Source organism: Oncorhynchus nerka, linkage group LG11, assembly GCF_034236695.1.
Source record: "Oncorhynchus nerka isolate Pitt River linkage group LG11, Oner_Uvic_2.0, whole genome shotgun sequence".
NCBI lineage: Eukaryota > Metazoa > Chordata > Actinopteri > Salmoniformes > Salmonidae > Oncorhynchus > Oncorhynchus nerka.
The window spans coordinates 28,211,522-28,228,327 of NC_088406.1; the positions used below are offsets into that span (position 1 = coordinate 28,211,522).

General features: G+C 44.9%; 1 protein-coding gene across 15 annotated transcripts in view; it reads left to right on the plus strand.

Moving 5' to 3' along the window:
- The window catches only part of LOC115116778 (unconventional myosin-XVIIIa-like), a 168,670-nt gene that overhangs the window by 121,112 nt on the left and 30,752 nt on the right, over window positions 1-16,806 (plus strand). For all 15 annotated transcript variants that reach the window (XM_065024370.1, XM_065024372.1, XM_065024373.1 and 12 more), the window contains 8 exons: window positions 953-1,081; window positions 7,001-7,144; window positions 7,461-7,550; window positions 7,755-7,874; window positions 8,316-8,427; window positions 11,002-11,129; window positions 12,177-12,331; window positions 16,500-16,623. In XM_065024370.1, coding sequence (XP_064880442.1) covers window positions 953-1,081; window positions 7,001-7,144; window positions 7,461-7,550; window positions 7,755-7,874; window positions 8,316-8,427; window positions 11,002-11,129; window positions 12,177-12,331; window positions 16,500-16,623 — 1,002 coding nt within the window. The remainder of the gene's footprint in view (window positions 1-952; window positions 1,082-7,000; window positions 7,145-7,460; window positions 7,551-7,754; window positions 7,875-8,315; window positions 8,428-11,001; window positions 11,130-12,176; window positions 12,332-16,499; window positions 16,624-16,806) is intronic.

Sequence of the window (16,806 nt, forward strand, 5' to 3'; positions counted from 1 at the left end):
ATATTTGCTTGGCTGTACACACACTTCCCTAAGAGCTCTGAGCTTTGATTGTCTGTGCAGGGTAGTGTTTTCTCTCCTCCTGTGCCTCTGATAGAGGATAATAGGTGGTTAAGGACCCTGGAGTACTGTGATAGATCAATCCTGATGCATCATGATGAAATTGCTGCATAACACCACCACAGCTCTTATCTTCAGGAGCCGCTTGGTGAAATCTGAACAAAACACTCTATGGACTAACCATCACAATAGTTTTTTTTTTTAGTTGAAGAAAACACAGTGCCTATGACTAACTGGAGATGATGGCTAAATCCAAGAGAAGTTTCACCATAAACTTTCCCTGTCGTTTTAGAGTTTCCCCAGAAACTTCCTGTCTTTGTTAGTTTACTTTCTGTAACCGTGGCAGCCGCATATGTTGGTAACACAAAGGATTTTAATGAGGATTTTGTGAAGTTAAGCATAGCTCTCCCGCGAACACTATTAGCATGCTAATGCAATTAAGGCAGCATTCAAAGAGTTTCATGAGCTCTCAGCTCTGGCCTGAGAAACTGTAGGGAAGTCCACCAGCAGCTCCCCACCCAATCTCCCAGAGCAGATCAGAGAATGGAAATGACTAAAGTGTTTGAGGTAATCCAACTCAATTAAACGTCCGCACTGTTAACACCATTGAAATGCAAAGTAAAAGCAGGACATGATGTAGTTGATATGCAATCCCTGAATCCCCGATGTATGGTTGCAGATTTTTAGTCGGATTCCAACTCGGCAACGTTGAATCATGTAAAAACAAATTAATGTAATTTTTCATTTGTAAGCCACAATGACCCCAAACGAAAAAGTTGTATGTTTACTATACTCCTATTCCATAGTATTGTGCAACCTTGCACACACACATATGCTCCATGTCCGAGCATTAGTGTCCTGATTAATCAGCATCTAACTGTATATCTCTCTCCAGGTGTTCTTCAGAGCTGGGACCCTGGCCAAACTGGAGGAGCAGAGGGACGTCCAGACCAGACGCAACATCACCATGTTCCAGGCTGCCTGCAGAGGATACCTGGCCAGACAGGCCTTCAAGAAGAGGAAGGTGAGTGAGCGCTCTCAACCCGGGCAAGTAGTCCTTACCAACCCAAAGCCCAGCTCAGATTAGATGACAAAAGGAGCAAAACTAACTATAGATCAGTAAAACTGACCGTTTCTTGCCGCTCGATCACGTCACACAGTGCAGGTAGCTAATGCCTACACTCAAAGCCGATGCTGAAGAACTGTGTATCCTCCTGCTTCTCTGGGACCCCCACATTCCCTGAATCACCACACCAGAACAAACACACAATTCTCAAAGTAATTGTCAATAAAAGCCTTTGACACTTATGAAATGCTTGATATATACTTCATTATTTTATAGTAACATCTGACAAAAATATCTAAAGACACTGAAGCAGCAAACTTTGTGGAAATTAATATTTGTGTCATTCTCAAAACTTTTGGCCATGACTGTGGCGCGTGAGTTTCACGTTTGGGGAAGATAATTTTCACAATAAAAATGTGCCATTATAATTAAAGCATTACATGCATAATTGCGTTTCCGGTCACTTTGGATAATCGTGTTTTCCGCTAATGGAATATTTGCGCTTATAGGCTACTACCATGTACGCATTGCTGCGCATATGTGAAGAAATAGCCTAGTAGTTTATCAACATTTTAAGCTAAACATTCTGATCTGTTGCATCAGCCACATTGCATATAAAAGGTTTGCATTCATTTGGGATCTATCACAACCCACAACTGTCCCAGACTGTTTGGAATATTTATTTATTACACAGAATAGAATAGGTTGACTTTCGTACAGTGGGGGATTGACATAGGCTAGGGATTTTACTGTTCTTTCTGCCTACTCATCTTGTTGGCTGACGGAAAAATATCTTCAACATGCACCTCGGAATTGTATAAGGACATCCGCAGTTGCATCCCCGATGTGTCTGTCTTAACTTGTAGCCTGTGAGAAAGACCCGATCATGTGACGGAGAGCCATGTGAGTGAGAGGCACTTCGGATTGCGCAGCACACTCAGAGAGAAGGGCACAACGTAGCACTCTGGGCCGCAAAAGGCATGGATTTTTTAGGCCACAAAGGGGATGTCGCCGTGAAATTCGAGGCATTATCAAGTGCTTGTCTAATTGTGAATGAGAGACTATTGGAGTGTGTACAGCCTGCGCAAAAAAACAAAAAACAGAGCTCATGCCTTTCAAGCAACTTTTTTGAAATCATCATTAGTCGTATCATGCAGCCTTACAATGTATTAAAAATGAAAACATATAGCCCAACGTTTGTAGAACAACTAAAGTTACATTAATAACTCTACATTAAACATATAGGATGTGCTCACTCCCTTATCGTTTGGAGAAATTAAAATTTTATTCAGCTTTGTTCAATTTTATTCTTCATACAATAAAATAATATAAAAATAATGCCACAGAATTATAAGCCAATCTTGTCTGCTAAATGAACTGGTGTAGCCCACAACCATTTGGCATAGCCACATCAGCCCCTGTACCCTGCCTTTCCCAACAATCTTTCTGTCAAAGCATGTTCTTGGTGGCTGGCATAGTTGGGTTGTGGGGGCAACTGGAGGGGGTAAACAGTGGGACTGGTCTTTCTACAGGGTGTGATTATTATTGTAGACGCCTGTCATAATCCCTGCTCCAGTCATGAGGGGGAGGTCTGGGACTGGAGAGAGGCAGGGGCAGGGCTGTGTGGGTATGTATGTGTGTGTGTGTGTTTGGCGGATGACAACAGTCCACCCTGCATGCGCCACCACACCAGAGTGATCAAGACGACCAGGAATATAACACCCTCCACTGAGTGACTGGATCCACTGGTGGGGATCTGTTCAGCTCTGTGTGTGTGTGTGTGTGTGTGTGTGTGTGTGTGTGTGTGTGTGTGTGTGTGTGTGTGTGTGTGTGTGTGTGTGTGTGTGTGTGTGTGTGTGTGTGTGCTTGTCTGTGTGTGTGTGTGTGTGCTTGTCTGTGTGTGTGTGTGTGTGTGTGCTTGTCTGTGTGTGTGTGTGTGTGCTTGTCTGTGTGTATGTTGTCTCTGTGTTTGTCTGAGTGTGTGAGGGAGAGACAGTGGTTAGCATGTGTGAACTAACATAGACCTGTGTATGAGTATGCAATGTGTACGTGTGTGGCAGTAACATGTGAGTCTTGGATTGTCCATGTGTGTTTGGAGAGATTGGGATTCGACCACTGTGTCTTCCCTGCCATCCCCATCTCTGGTAGTTATTGGGCTCAAGGTTGCTGTCTGTAAATTGCTTTTCAAGGACAGTGGGCTTATCTTCATTGCTCTGCCTCCTGTGAAGGAGTCCTGACGGTTTCATTTGATTGCTGCCTCTCTTTGTAAGTTGTTTACCTTGATTGTTTGTTTTGATTTAGGATTAGGATATTGATAGTTTGCATTGTTGGAGACGTGTTTAGTTGTAGTTGTAAACGTCTCCACTATGAGTGACTGTCATTCCTCACAGTGTGGCTGGCTGAGGGTCAGTCAGGACTGGAGAGTGTTGTGTAATGTTGGGAGGTAGAGGTCTTCGTGGGTTCAAAAAGTTGGACCTGTTCCGAAATGGACCTGGGGCTTTCACACCCTGACCCGATATGCTTAAATATATTTTTTAAATATAGAGACCCGGACAGACCCGAGGACAACTAGACCCGTTCCATATAGACCTGGTCTGGATCCGAGTGAGGGATACTTTATTAACCGGAGCTGATAAAATGTGAGAGGAGGGGAAAGAGAGTAGCCGCTCTAGCAGGTGGGGAGGAGGGAGGGAAAGAGAGTAGCCGCTTTAGCAGGCAGGGAGGAGGGAGGGAAAGAGAGTAGCCGCTCTAGCAGGCGGGGAGGAGGGAGGGAAAGAGAGTAGCCGCTCTAGCAGGCGGGGAGGAGGGAGGGAAAGAGAGTAGCCGCTCTAGCAGGCGGGGAGGAGGGAGGGAAAGAGAGTAGCCGCTCTAGCAGGCGGGGAGGAGGGAGGGAAAGAGAGACTGCGCACTAAAGTAGACCTATAGCTGCCATAGCTAGGTTATTTATCATGAAATATGTTTACTTAGTACCTGTCTTGACTACATCAAACCGGGAGAAGCAAGTTAAGCTAGCTATGCTAATTGAGGCTACAGTACATGTGCTTTCCCATCCTACAGTTACAAATAACAACGCCATTCAGAATATTAATTAGCAGCCTATCTGTTGGCTTTTGGTCGTTGTAGCCTATCCTTCTTTAACTTTTAATTCCGTCATTTTAATTTAATCTTTCATTGATTAGATATCTTCTAACTTTTGCTATGCGGAGGCTCTATGACTGTAGCCTATTGCTGCTTTGATGACTTATGATTGGCCAACAACAAGCTACACGCGCCTTGCTCCACTCTCGTGATAAGCAAGAGCAGCAGGATAAAGGAAAGAAGTCTCTCTCTGCTGCAGCAGCCACATTCAGATCTGTACGGGCCCTTCTGGACAAGTCCGAGACCGCTGACAATCATGTCACTTCTGACCCAGACGCTTTACATTATTTAGAATTCTGGATCCAGACCTGCTACGGTCCCGGATTGGGTCTTGGGTATTCTCAGGTATTCGGGTACAGGTGGATCCGTGAAGACCCCTACTGCGAGGCCCAGGGGGCAGGAGGGGAACAATATCACAACTTATTGGCTCTAGAACACTTATCAGAAGGCTTTTGTGAGCCAAAGCTCTGCTTTACAATGTGTTTCTGTGTACAGTACAGTACCCTACCCTCCAGCAGTTATGAAAGATTACCAGTCAAAAGTTTGGACACACCTACTCTAAAGTACAAGGCATTCTGCAGCGATATGATCTCCAATCTGGTTTGCGCTTAGTGGGACTATTATTTGTTTTTCAACAGGATAATGACCCAACACACCTCCAGGCTGTGTAAGGGCTATCAGCCAATCTCAACCCAATTGAGATGGTTTGGGATGAGTTGGACCGCAGAGTGAAGGAAAAGCAGCCAACAAGTGCTCAGAATATGTGGAAACTACTTCAAGACTGTTGGAAAAGCATTCCAGAAGCTGGTTGAGAGAATTCCAAGTGTGTGCAAAGATTCCATATGTGCTATTTCATAGTTTTGATGTCTTCAGTATTATTCTACAATGTAGAAAATAGTAAAAATGAAAGAAAAACCCTTGAATGAGTAGGTGTGTCCAGATGTTGGACTGGTTACGTTTAGTTCAATGTGTTTTAATTTTGATCATCTGATTCTCAGGAAGTTGAGACAGAAAGAGTAAGTTGAATATTGTTTTATTGAAAGTTGAACTCAATGATTAAGTATCTATTTCCACACACGGTGAAGACTTTGCACCATTCCAGCTAAGAAGCCAAGGCATGTTTAAGAGGAAAATGTGTGTTGAGGTGGTACTGGTGAATATCTGAGGCTTGTGTCGTATCGAGGTAAGCTGGTTTGATATTTACAGGAAAATGTTCTCCAGCATTGAACAGCTAAGCATGCAGACTCGCATTTGATTACAAGGCAGTGCAGGGTGTTACACTTGAACTTTTGGCCTATATTTCTCAGACACAAGACATGACCATGCAAGTGTTGACTTCCTCGTCTGAACACTGACATCCCCCTCTGCCAAAATATATATATTAGTTTGTTTCTCTCTCTGTCTGTTTGATTGCTCCGGGGGGCTCCCCACACCTTGAAGTCCTCCCAGCCTGAGCCAAACCCTCACAGGGATTTTGTTTTCAAAGCGCTTTGAGGGAGAAAGAGAGGGAGAGAAAGAGGCGGAGAAAGCATGAGAGAAAAGCGCGAGGGAAAGAGTGACGCTGCTCGGAAACGGTGCTTCACCATGGGGGAATAGATGAATAGAAGGGATCCGGCATGGCGTTTGAAGCCCACAGCCTGCTCTCTCTTTGACATTTTGTGGAATGAACTAGCGACGGCATGGCGAAGCAGAACATGGGTGATTCCTCCGTCAGACAGTCGGCCCATAGTGTCTAATTAAATCGTTGCCTTAAGACAAAGCTTCTTCCCCGACTGGGAACAGGTGTGTGTCAGAGCATACATCCGTTACATCTATAGCCCTGTGTGCTCAGCAAAGGCCATGTTGCTGCACAGACACTCAAAACGAGCTCTGTAAAAGGGGAGGCAAAAGTCTGAGTAAAAAGGGAGAGTGAGACAAAGAGAAAGGAATACATTCTGTTCCTGTGTCTCTCTAAGACCATCAATACCTGTTTGACACACACAGATCCTATTTCTAAACAAAGGCTGCAAGATCCAAGTCTAAATCCCTCTAGTGGTGTAGATGAGCTCTCTGTATGGCTGAGTAACAGAAAGATCAACACTGACATTTTCAATGGGACCCCCCCCTATTGAGTCTACACAGGATTTGTTAAACTTGTTTAGGTCTAAGCATGACAAACAATCTTTAGAGGGCATAACCTGTATGCCTGTTCAGTCAGTGACTAGGATGGCTAAGAGGCATTTAGGTGCTCTCATGGCGTGACAAATACGTATCGTGTTTTGTCATGACAACCCCATTGGATGCGGTTGCATTGTGCTGCTCTAATTGGGTTGCCAGATAATGGGTGGTTTATTGGAGATGCCCATGTAGCGGGAGCATGTAGCTCCTCCTAATGCCTTTTTAACAGGCTGCCAAAGTGGTATTGATGTTTGATTTGAATTCTCTGAAGAGCTCTTTCTCAGCTCTTAAACCCAGAAGATCTTTGGAATGTCTTGATTCTAGCTCGCCCAAATTGTCACACTTGATGCAAGTGCCCGTTAACGTGCCAGTAGACAATGACCCTAAGCAATGGCATTTTTTATTTTCTTTATCAAAAGTTACATATTTGATACTTATTTGTGATACATATTTATATCCATGTCAAAGAACTTGAAGAATCCTATATGTTGGCAGACAACTGCAGACACAAACACCCACACACACACACACACACCGGTTCCTTCGTTGTAAGAACCCTCTGCTCCTCTGCGTGCGTTTCAGATCCAGGACCTGGCTATCCGCTGCATCCAGAAGAACATCAAGAAGAACAAGGGCGTGAAGGGCTGGGCCTGGTGGAAGGTGTTCACCACAGTACGCCCCCTTATAGAGGTCCAGCTCACAGAGGAGCAGATACGTGGCAAAGACGTGAGTACACAAACTATACACACCCTCCATCTACTGTTGATCAGGGGTGTAGTCATTACGCCAAACAGGGATGGAAACTCGCGTTTATATTGGGCAGGTTCAGCAAACAGGGATGGACCTAACTGAATCTGTCCAATAGAAATGCTAGTTTTCATTGCAAAACTGAATATTTTGCAACTGTTTGGAGTAATGATTACACCCCTGCATTTGATTCCCTCCCCCTGCTTTATAGACTATACAGATTTAGCTCCCTCTAATACTGTAATACGTTTTCCCTCTTCCCCCTCCCTCTCTCGTTCTGTCTATCTGTTCCCAGGAGGAGATCCAGCAGCTGAAAGGGAGGCTGGAGAAGGTGGAGAAGGAGAGGAACGAGCTGAGACTCAACAGTGACCGCCTGGAGAGCCGGGTACACATACACACACACACGCACACACACACTGCGCTGCAGACTAATATAAGAAGACATTGTACCAGCAGCTCTGTCTCTATAAATAAAGGATGAACAGATGAAGGTTGTAAGTATGTCATGAAGTTGAACTGTATTGCACTATATGCATAAGACCGGGTGCATGTGTAACCATCTTGCTAATTGCGATTGTGTGTATGCCAGATCACAGAGCTGTCGTCGGAGCTGGCAGACGAGAGGAACACAGGAGAGTCGGCCTCTCAGCTGCTGGAGTCTGAGACCTCAGAGAGACTGAGACTGGAGAAAGACATGAAGGACCTGCAGGTAAACACTGCCAAGGAGAAATTACACATCCTTAACTGTTGTAGGATGTACACAATTCATTCATTCAACCCATTATTTGAACCAGATAGGTAAATGGAAAACCGATTCTGATTTGCAATAACGACCTTGCCAGTTCTGTTGGCTGAAACGTAATGGTGTCATCAGATTGTTGACCCTGCCTTCCCCAGCCTTTAGTTTTCTATTTGACATTTGACATGATGTTTTTTTTCCGGGTGTTCCAACTAGCTGGGATAGATTTTTCCACTGACTGTTCAGATTGCACATGCTGATGGGCTGGGCTGGGTACAAATGACCTCGCTTCTAGAAATGAGCGATTGTGTGTGTGTGAGAGCAATGTGAGGCCTATCTGTCAGTATTTCTATCTCTGTCTTGGTATAATGTGTTTGTGTATTAATGCATGGCCTGTGGTTCTCTCCCCAGACTAAGTTTGACTCGATGAAGAAGTCTATGGACTCTATGGAGATGGAGGTGATGGAGACCAGACTCCTCAGAGCCTCCGAGCTCAACGGAGAGATGGACGACGACGACACAGGTCAGCGGCACACACACTTGCTTGTTTTACTATCCTTGTGGGGACCAAAACATTTATTTCCATTCAAAATCCTATTTTCCCTAACCCTAAACATAACCCTTAACCTAACCTTAACCCCAAACCCCTAAAACTAAACCTAACTCCTAAATCTAACTCCTAACCCAACCTTAATTCTAACCCTAATTGCAACCCTAAACCTAACCCCTAAGCCTAAAATAGCCTTTTTGCTTGTGGGGACTGGCAAAATGACCCCACTTGTCTGAATTTCCTTGTTGTACTATCCTTGTGAGGACTCACAAGGATAGTAAAACCAAACCACACACACTGTTGCCATGGTGACAACTTAACACCATGAAAACCAGCACACAAAGGTAGACCCCAAGATCAGGATGGAAGTAGGCTGTTTCTGGTTGGTGGAATCAAGCTGACCACCCTGTAGACTGATGTGGCTGCCTGAAATCAATGAGGAGACAAAAGGTTTGTAAGACATGGCGTAGAAATGGATTATAAAAGACAGCAGGTGTCCTCAAATTATATTCGACTGCATGCCGAACAGACTTCCAGCTAGACTGCGAAAGCAGTCTTTGTTTGGCTCTTCTGAATGGAGAATAGATTTTGTGTCAGTGTTTTGTTTTTAATTTTCAACACCCCACATTTTAAGTGGAATAGAAAACCCTGTTTAAGAGACACTACATGACCAAAAGGTAATGTGGACACCTGCTCGTCGAACATCTCATTCCAAAATCATGGACATTAATATGGAGTTGGTCCCCCCTTTGCTGCTTTAACAGCCTCCACTCTTCTGGGAAGGCTTTCCACTAGATGTTGGAACATTGCTGCTATAACAGCCTCCACTCTTCTGGGAAGGCTTTCCACTAGATGTTGGAACATTGCTGCTATAGCCTCCACTCTTCTGGGAAGGCTTTCCACTAGATGTTGGAACATTGCTGCTATAACAGCCTCCACTCTTCTGGGAAGGCTTTCCACTAGATGTTGGAACATTGCTGCTATAACAGCCTCCACTCTTCTGGGAAGGCTTTCCACTAGATGTTGGAACATTGCTGCTATAACAGCCTCCACTCTTCTGGGAAGGCTTTCCACTAGATGTTGGAACATTGCTGCTATAACAGCCTCCACTCTTCTGGGAAGGCTTTCCACTAGATGTTGGAACGTTGCTGCTATAACAGCCTCCACTCTTCTGGGAAGGCTTTCCACTAGATGTTGGAACGTTGCTGCTATAACAGCCTCCACTCTTCTGGGAAGGCTTTCCACTAGATGTTGGAACATTGCTGCTATAACAGCCTCCACTCTTCTGGGAAGGCTTTCCACTAGATGTTGGAACGTTGCTGCTATAACAGCCTCCACTCTTCTGGGAAGGCTTTCCACTAGATGTTGGAACATTGCTGCTATAACAGCCTCCACTCTTCTGGGAAGGCTTTCCACTAGATGTTGGAACATTGCTGCTATAACAGCCTCCACTCTTCTGGGAAGGCTTTCCACTAGATGTTGGAACTTTGCTGCTATAACAGCCTCCACTCTTCTGGGAAGGCTTTCCACTAGATGTTGGAACATTGCTGCTATAACAGCCTCCACTCTTCTGGGAAGGCTTTCCACTAGATGTTGGAACATTGCTGCTATAACAGCCTCCACTCTTCTGGGAAGGCTTTCCACTAGATGTTGGAACATTGCTGGCATACCTGGCATCTGCCAAACCCAGATTCATTTGTCGGACTGCCAGATGGTGAAACGTGATTCATCACTCTAGAGAACGCATTTCCACTGCTCCAGTGTCCAATGGAGGTGAGCTTTACACCACTCCAGCCAATGCTTGGCATTGCACATGGTGATCTTAGGGTTGTGTGCTGCTGCTGGGCCATGGAAACCCATTTCATGAAGCTCCCAACGAACAGTTCTTGTGCTGACGTTGCTTCCAGAGGCAGTTTGGAACTCGGTAGTGAGTGTTGCAACCGAGGACAGACTATTTTTACTCACTTCAGCACTCGGCTGTCACATTCTGTGAGCTTGTGTGGCTGTATGACGGTGCCACGTTGAAAGTCAATGAGCTCTTCAGTACGGGCCATTGTACTGCCAATGTTTGTCTATGGAGATTGCATGGCGGTGTGCTCGATTTTATACACCTTTCAGCAACGGGTGTGGCTGAAGTAGCCGAATCCACTCATTTGAAGGGGTGTCACATACTTTAGTACATACTGTACATGTACAGGCCATAACAGTACAGTACCGACTCTAATATGGCTTCAATACAGCTTGATACATTACCTCCTGACTAATGCAAACCCCTTCCATGGTCTAACAGACTTCCTTTCAAACTAGATATTCATATTGAATGCAGTGGAGGTTGCTGAGGGGAGGACAGCTCATAATAATGGCTGGAACAGAGTGGATGGAAACCATGTGTTTGATACCATTCTGCTCCAGCCATTACCACGAGCCCGTCCTTCCCAATTAAGGTGGCCACCAACCTCCTGTGATTGAATTGTGAACTGGTGTGGTTCTTGTAGTGCTGTCCATGACCTGTCTGCTAACTGTGCTGTATCATGTTGTGTCTGTTAGGGGGAGAGTGGAGACTGAAGTATGAGAGAGCCATCAGAGAGATCGAGTTCACCAAGAAGAGGCTCCAGCAGGAGTTTGATGACAAGCTGGAGATTGAGCAGCAAAACAAACGACAGCTGGAGAGGAGGGTAAGGCAGCATCGGACACACACTTCTGACAGCTGGAGAGGAGGGTAAGGCAGCATCGGACACACACTTCTGACAGCTGGAGAGGAGGGTAAGGCAGCGTAGGACACACACACTTCTGACAGCTGGAGAGGAGGGTAAGGCAGCGTAGGACACACACACTTCTGACAGCTGGAGAGGAGGGTAAGGCAGCATCGGACACACACTTCTGACAGCTAGAGAGGAGGGTAAGGCAGCGTAGAACACACACTTCTGACAGCTGGAGAGGAGGGTAAGGCAGCATCGGACACAGTTCTGACAGCTGGAGAGGAGGGTAAGGCAGCGTAGGACACACACTTCTGACAGCTGGAGAGGAGGGTAAGGCAGCATCGGACACACACTTCTGACAGCTGGAGAGGAGGGTAAGGCAGCATCGGACACACACTTCTGACAGCTGGAGAGGAGGGTAAGGCAGCATCGGACACACACACTTCTGACAGCTGGAGAGGAGGGTAAGGCAGCATCGGACACACACACTTCTAACTCAACCTCCTCCTGCTTACACACACTTGCACGTTAGGATTTACACCTACCTCATTTACACACGCACACAGGCTAAAATACTTCTCATATCCTTCATTCCTTCCTGAGTTGTCAAGATGTAGTTGACTACTGCTCTTGGTGGGTCTGTCTGTCTCTCTCTCTTTCCTTTTCTCTCACCTGCCCAGCAATGAGGAAAGGAATCTGCCCATCCCTGTCTTTGTCCATCTCTGTCTGGCTTTTCTTTCTGTCTTTTTCTCAGCCCCTTTCTCTGTTTTTGACAACTCCTCTGAGCTTTCTCATAAAACGTCAAATAAAGCTTTACACTCCCTGAGCGCTCACTCAGTGAGACGTAAAAGGAGCAGTGAAGCAATAAGTAGTCTTTTCTTTCTCTCACCTGGTCGGCCACTCAGACAGACAGCTTGACAGAAGCTAACAGACACTTTGACCTATTTCATGCCTCTGTAACATTTAAAATATTTTTTTCAAAATAAGCAATCTCTCTCTCTATCTCCCTCCGTCCCCCTCCAGCTAAGTGACCTCCAGGCAGACAGTGAAGAGGTGCAGCGTACGGCCCAGCAGCTGAAGAAGAAGTGTCAGAGATTGACGGCTGAGCTACAGGACACCAAGCTACACCTGGAAGGCCAGCAGAGCCGCAACCATGACCTGGAGAAGAAACAGAGGAAGTGAGTTCAGTTCATACCGCACACACTCTGTAGGGCGACAAACACACATGTGCACACAGACCATAGAAATAGATAGAGGACTATAGTACTCAAAAGTCTGTTTTAGCATGGGCAGCGCCATTGAGGACTTTCACCATTTTGAAGTAATCAACTGCGTAGGACTTCCAATGGGTTAAGAAAGGATCACATAATTCCATCCAGGTCATCAGGAGGGATCAGCCAATGAATTAAACATTCCTTAACTGCAGTTGGCAGTAAATCGCCAACCCTGTATTTATACCTGTTCAAACAACACACTCCAGGTGGCAGTATGCACCCTTTCAGTTTGTTTACCAACTCCGTAGAAGAAAAAGAAAATGGTCTACTTCAAAATGAAGATGTCCTGAATGGCGCTGCCTGTGCTTTCCTTGACGCCATAATAGGACAAATGGAATGATGCAATGTCTATCTGAGTCTATTATGCAGACACACTCACCTACACACAGGTGTGCATCACACACACACACATACAGTACGTTCAGATCTGCAACTACAGCCTGATATTACTCATACACTCACCCTCACTGTGACCTGAAGAAGAAACCCGAGCTCACTACCTTAGATCTTCACTGTAACTTTAAATATTTTAAAGTCCTGGGTAAAACACCACAGTACTCTCTCAATCTCTCTCTCTCCCCTGTTCTCTCTCTCTCTGTCTGTCTGTATGTCTGTCTGTCTCTCTCGCTCTCACTCTCGCTCTCTCTTTGTTTCTTACTCTCGCTCTCTCTTTGTTTCTCACTCTCGCTCTCTCTTTGTTTCTCTCTCTCGCTCTCTCTTTGTTTCTCACTCTCGCTCTCTCTTTGTTTCTTACTCTCGCTCTCTCTTTGTTTCTTACTCTCGCTCTCTCTTTGTTTCTTACTCTCGCTCTCTCTTTGTTTCTTACTCTCGCTCTCTCTTTGTTTCTTACTCTCGCTCTCTCTTTGTTTCTTACTCTCGCTCTCTCTTTGTTTCTTTCTCTCGCTCTCTCTTTGTTTCTTACTCTCGCTCTCTCTTTGTTTCTCACTCTCGCTCTCTCTTTGTTTCTTACTCTCGCTCTCTCTTTGTTTCTTTCTCTCGCTCTCTCTTTGTTTCTTACTCTCGCTCTCTCTTTGTTTCTTACTCTCGCTCTCTCTTTGTTTCTTTCTCTCGCTCTCTCTTTGTTTCTTACTCTCGCTCTCTCTTTGTTTCTTTCTCTCGCTCTCTCTTTGTTTCTTACTCTCGCTCTCTCTTTGTTTCTTTCTCTCGCTCTCTCTTTGTTTCTTACTCTCGCTCTCTCTTTGTTTCTCACTCTCGCTCTCTCTTTGTTTCTTACTCTCGCTCTCTCTTTGTTTCTTTCTCTCGCTCTCTCTTTGTTTCTTTCTCGTTTCTTTGTTTCTCTCGCTCTCTCTTTGTTTCTTTCTCTCGCTTCTCTTTGTTTCTTACTCTCGCTCTCTCTTTGTTTCTTACTCTCTCTCTTTGTTTCTCTCTCTTTGTTTCTTACTCTCGCTCTCTCTTTGTTTCTTACTCTCGCTCTCTCTTTGTTTCTTACTCTCGCTCTCTCTTTGTTTCTTACTCTCGCTCTCTCTTTGTTTCTTACTCTCGCTCTCTCTTTGTTTCTTACTCTCGCTCTCTCTTTGTTTCTCACTCTCGCTCTCTCTTTGTTTCTTACGCTCTCTCTTTGTTTCTCTCTCTTTGTTTCTCTCTCGCTCTCTCTTTCTTACTCTCGCTCTCTCTTTGTTTCTTTCTCTCTCGCTCTCTCTTTGTTTCTCTCTCTCGCTCTCTCTTTGTTTCTTTCTCTCGCTCTCTCTTTGTTTCTCTCTCTCGCTCTCTCTTTGTTTCTTTCTCTCGCTCTTTGTTTCTCTTTGTTTCTCTTACTCTCGCTCTCTCTTTGTTTCTTACTCTCGCTCTCTCTTTGTTTCTTACTCTCGCTCTCTCTTTGTTTCTCACTCTCGCTCTCTCTTTGTTTCTCACTCTCGCTCTCTCTTTGTTTCTCACTCTCGCTCTCTCTTTGTTTCTCACTCTCTCTCTTTGTTTCTCTCTCTTTGTTTCTTACTCTCGCTCTCTCTTTGTTTCTTACTCTCGCTCTCTCTTTGTTTCTCTCTCTCGCTCTCTCTTTGTTTCTTTCTCTCGCTCTCTCTTTGTTTCTCTCTCTCTCTCTTTGTTTCTCTCTCTTTTGTTTCTCTCTCGCTCTCTCTTTGTTTCTTACTCTCGCTCTCTCTTTGTTTCTCACTCTCGCTCTCTCTTTGTTTCTTTCTCTCGCTCTCTCTTTGTTTCTCACTCTCGCTCTCTCTTTGTTTCTCTCTCTCGCTTCTTACTCTCTTTGTTTCTTACTCTCGCTCTCTCTTTGTTTCTTACTCTCGCTCTCTCTTTGTTTCTTACTCTCGCTCTCTCTTTGTTTCTTACTCTCGCTCTCTCTTTGTTTCTCACTCTCGCTCTCTCTTTGTTTCTCACTCTCGCTCTCTCTTTGTTTCTCTCTCTCGCTCTCTCTTTGTTTCTTACTCTCGCTCTCTCTTTGTTTCTCACTCTCGCTCTCTCTTTGTTTCTTACTCTCGCTCTCTCTTTGTTTCTTACTCTCGCTCTCTCTTTGTTTCTTACTCTCGCTCTCTCTTTGTTTCTTACTCTCGCTCTCTCTTTGTTTCTTTCTCTCGCTCTCTCTTTGTTTCTTACTCTCGCTCTCTCTTTGTTTCTTACTCTCGCTCTCTCTTTGTTTCTTTCTCTCGCTCTCTCTTTGTTTCTTACTCTCGCTCTCTCTTTGTTTCTTTCTCTCGCTCTCTCTTTGTTTCTTACTCTCGCTCTCTCTTTGTTTCTTACTCTCGCTCTCTCTTTGTTTCTTACTCTCGCTCTCTCTCTTTGTTTCTTACTCTCGCTCTCTCTCTGTTTCTTACTCTCGCTCTCTCTTTGTTTCTTTCTCTCGCTCTCTCTTTGTTTCTTTCTCTCGCTCTCTCTTTGTTTCTTACTCTCGCTCTCTCTTTGTTTCTTACTCTCGCTCTCTCTTTGTTTCTTTCTCTCGCTCTCTCTTTGTTTCTTACTCTCGCTCTCTCTTTGTTTCTCACTCTCGCTCTGTCTTTGTTTCTCTCTCTCGCTCTCTCTTTGTTTCTCACTCTCGCTCTCTCTTTGTTTCTTACTCTCGCTCTCTCTTTGTTTCTTACTCTCGCTCTCTCTTTGTTTCTTACTCTCGCTCTCTCTTTGTTTCTTACTCTCGCTCTCTCTTTGTTTCTTACTCTCGCTCTCTCTTTGTTTCTTACTCTCGCTCTCTCTTTGTTTCTTACTCTCGCTCTCTCTTTGTTTTTTACTCTCGCTCTCTCTTTGTTTCTTTCTCTCGCTCTCTCTTTGTTTCTTACTCTCGCTCTCTCTTTGTTTCTCACTCTCGCTCTCTCTTTGTTTCTCACTCTCGCTCTCTCTTTGTTTCTTACTCTCGCTCTCTCTTTGTTTCTTACTCTCGCTCTCTCTTTGTTTCTTTCTCTCGCTCTCCCTGTGGTAATGGTCACTGAGTGATGTCACACTGAAGCAGAGTAGGGGAGATATAATTTAGCAATAAGGCCCGAGGAGGTGTGATATATGGTCGATATACCAAGGCTAAGGGCTGTTCTTAAGCATGATGCAAAGTGGAGTGACTAGATACAGCCCTTAGCCGTGGTATATTGGCCATATATCACAAACCCCTGAGGTGCCTTATTGCTATTAAACTGGTTTCCAACGTAATTAGAACTGTAAAAAAAACATTTTTTGCCATACCCTTGGTATATGGTCTGATATATCACTGCTGTCATCATTCAGGGCTCAAAACACCCAGTTTATAATACAAATGAATCTATGAGATCAGTAAAGTCTAGGAAACTTACTGGGATGCCGCAACCACACTGCAAATGTTTGGTGTGTGTGTGTGTACACACTTGGCTTCCAGCCTGCTGACCAGAGACTTTTTCACCATGGACGTCTCCTGGAACTCAGGGGGGAGAAACATATACACACACACACATACACACTGTGTGGTCTCTAAAGTTCGCTGTGCTGGTTAGAGGCCCCTGCTGTCTAACCCCTTTAGTTCACTAAGTAAACAGAATGACAAACACTCCCCCCGTGCGAGTCTGTTGTTCTATGTCGATAGGAGACTCACGGCAGGGTGTGTGTCTAGCCAGACAGGGCATTAACATGTCTGTGTGTGTGTCAGGTTTGACTCCGAGCAGAACCTGTCTCAGGAGGAGGTTCAGAGGGAGAAGAATATTAGAGAGATGCTGAGCAGAGAGAAGGACATGCTGACTGGAGAGGTGTTTAGCCTACGACAGCAACTGCAGGTACTGTACTCTACTGGCCTACCACATCTCCGTGTGTGCCAAACATTTATTCAAATAGTATTTGAAGTCTTTCAAGTACTTTGAGAATTTGAGTCTTCCCGAAGTCTCAGGTGACAGACTTTTTGTGACTATTCTAGTGGCTCCATGGCAAGCTCAATCAAGCACAGCTATTTGAATGATTTT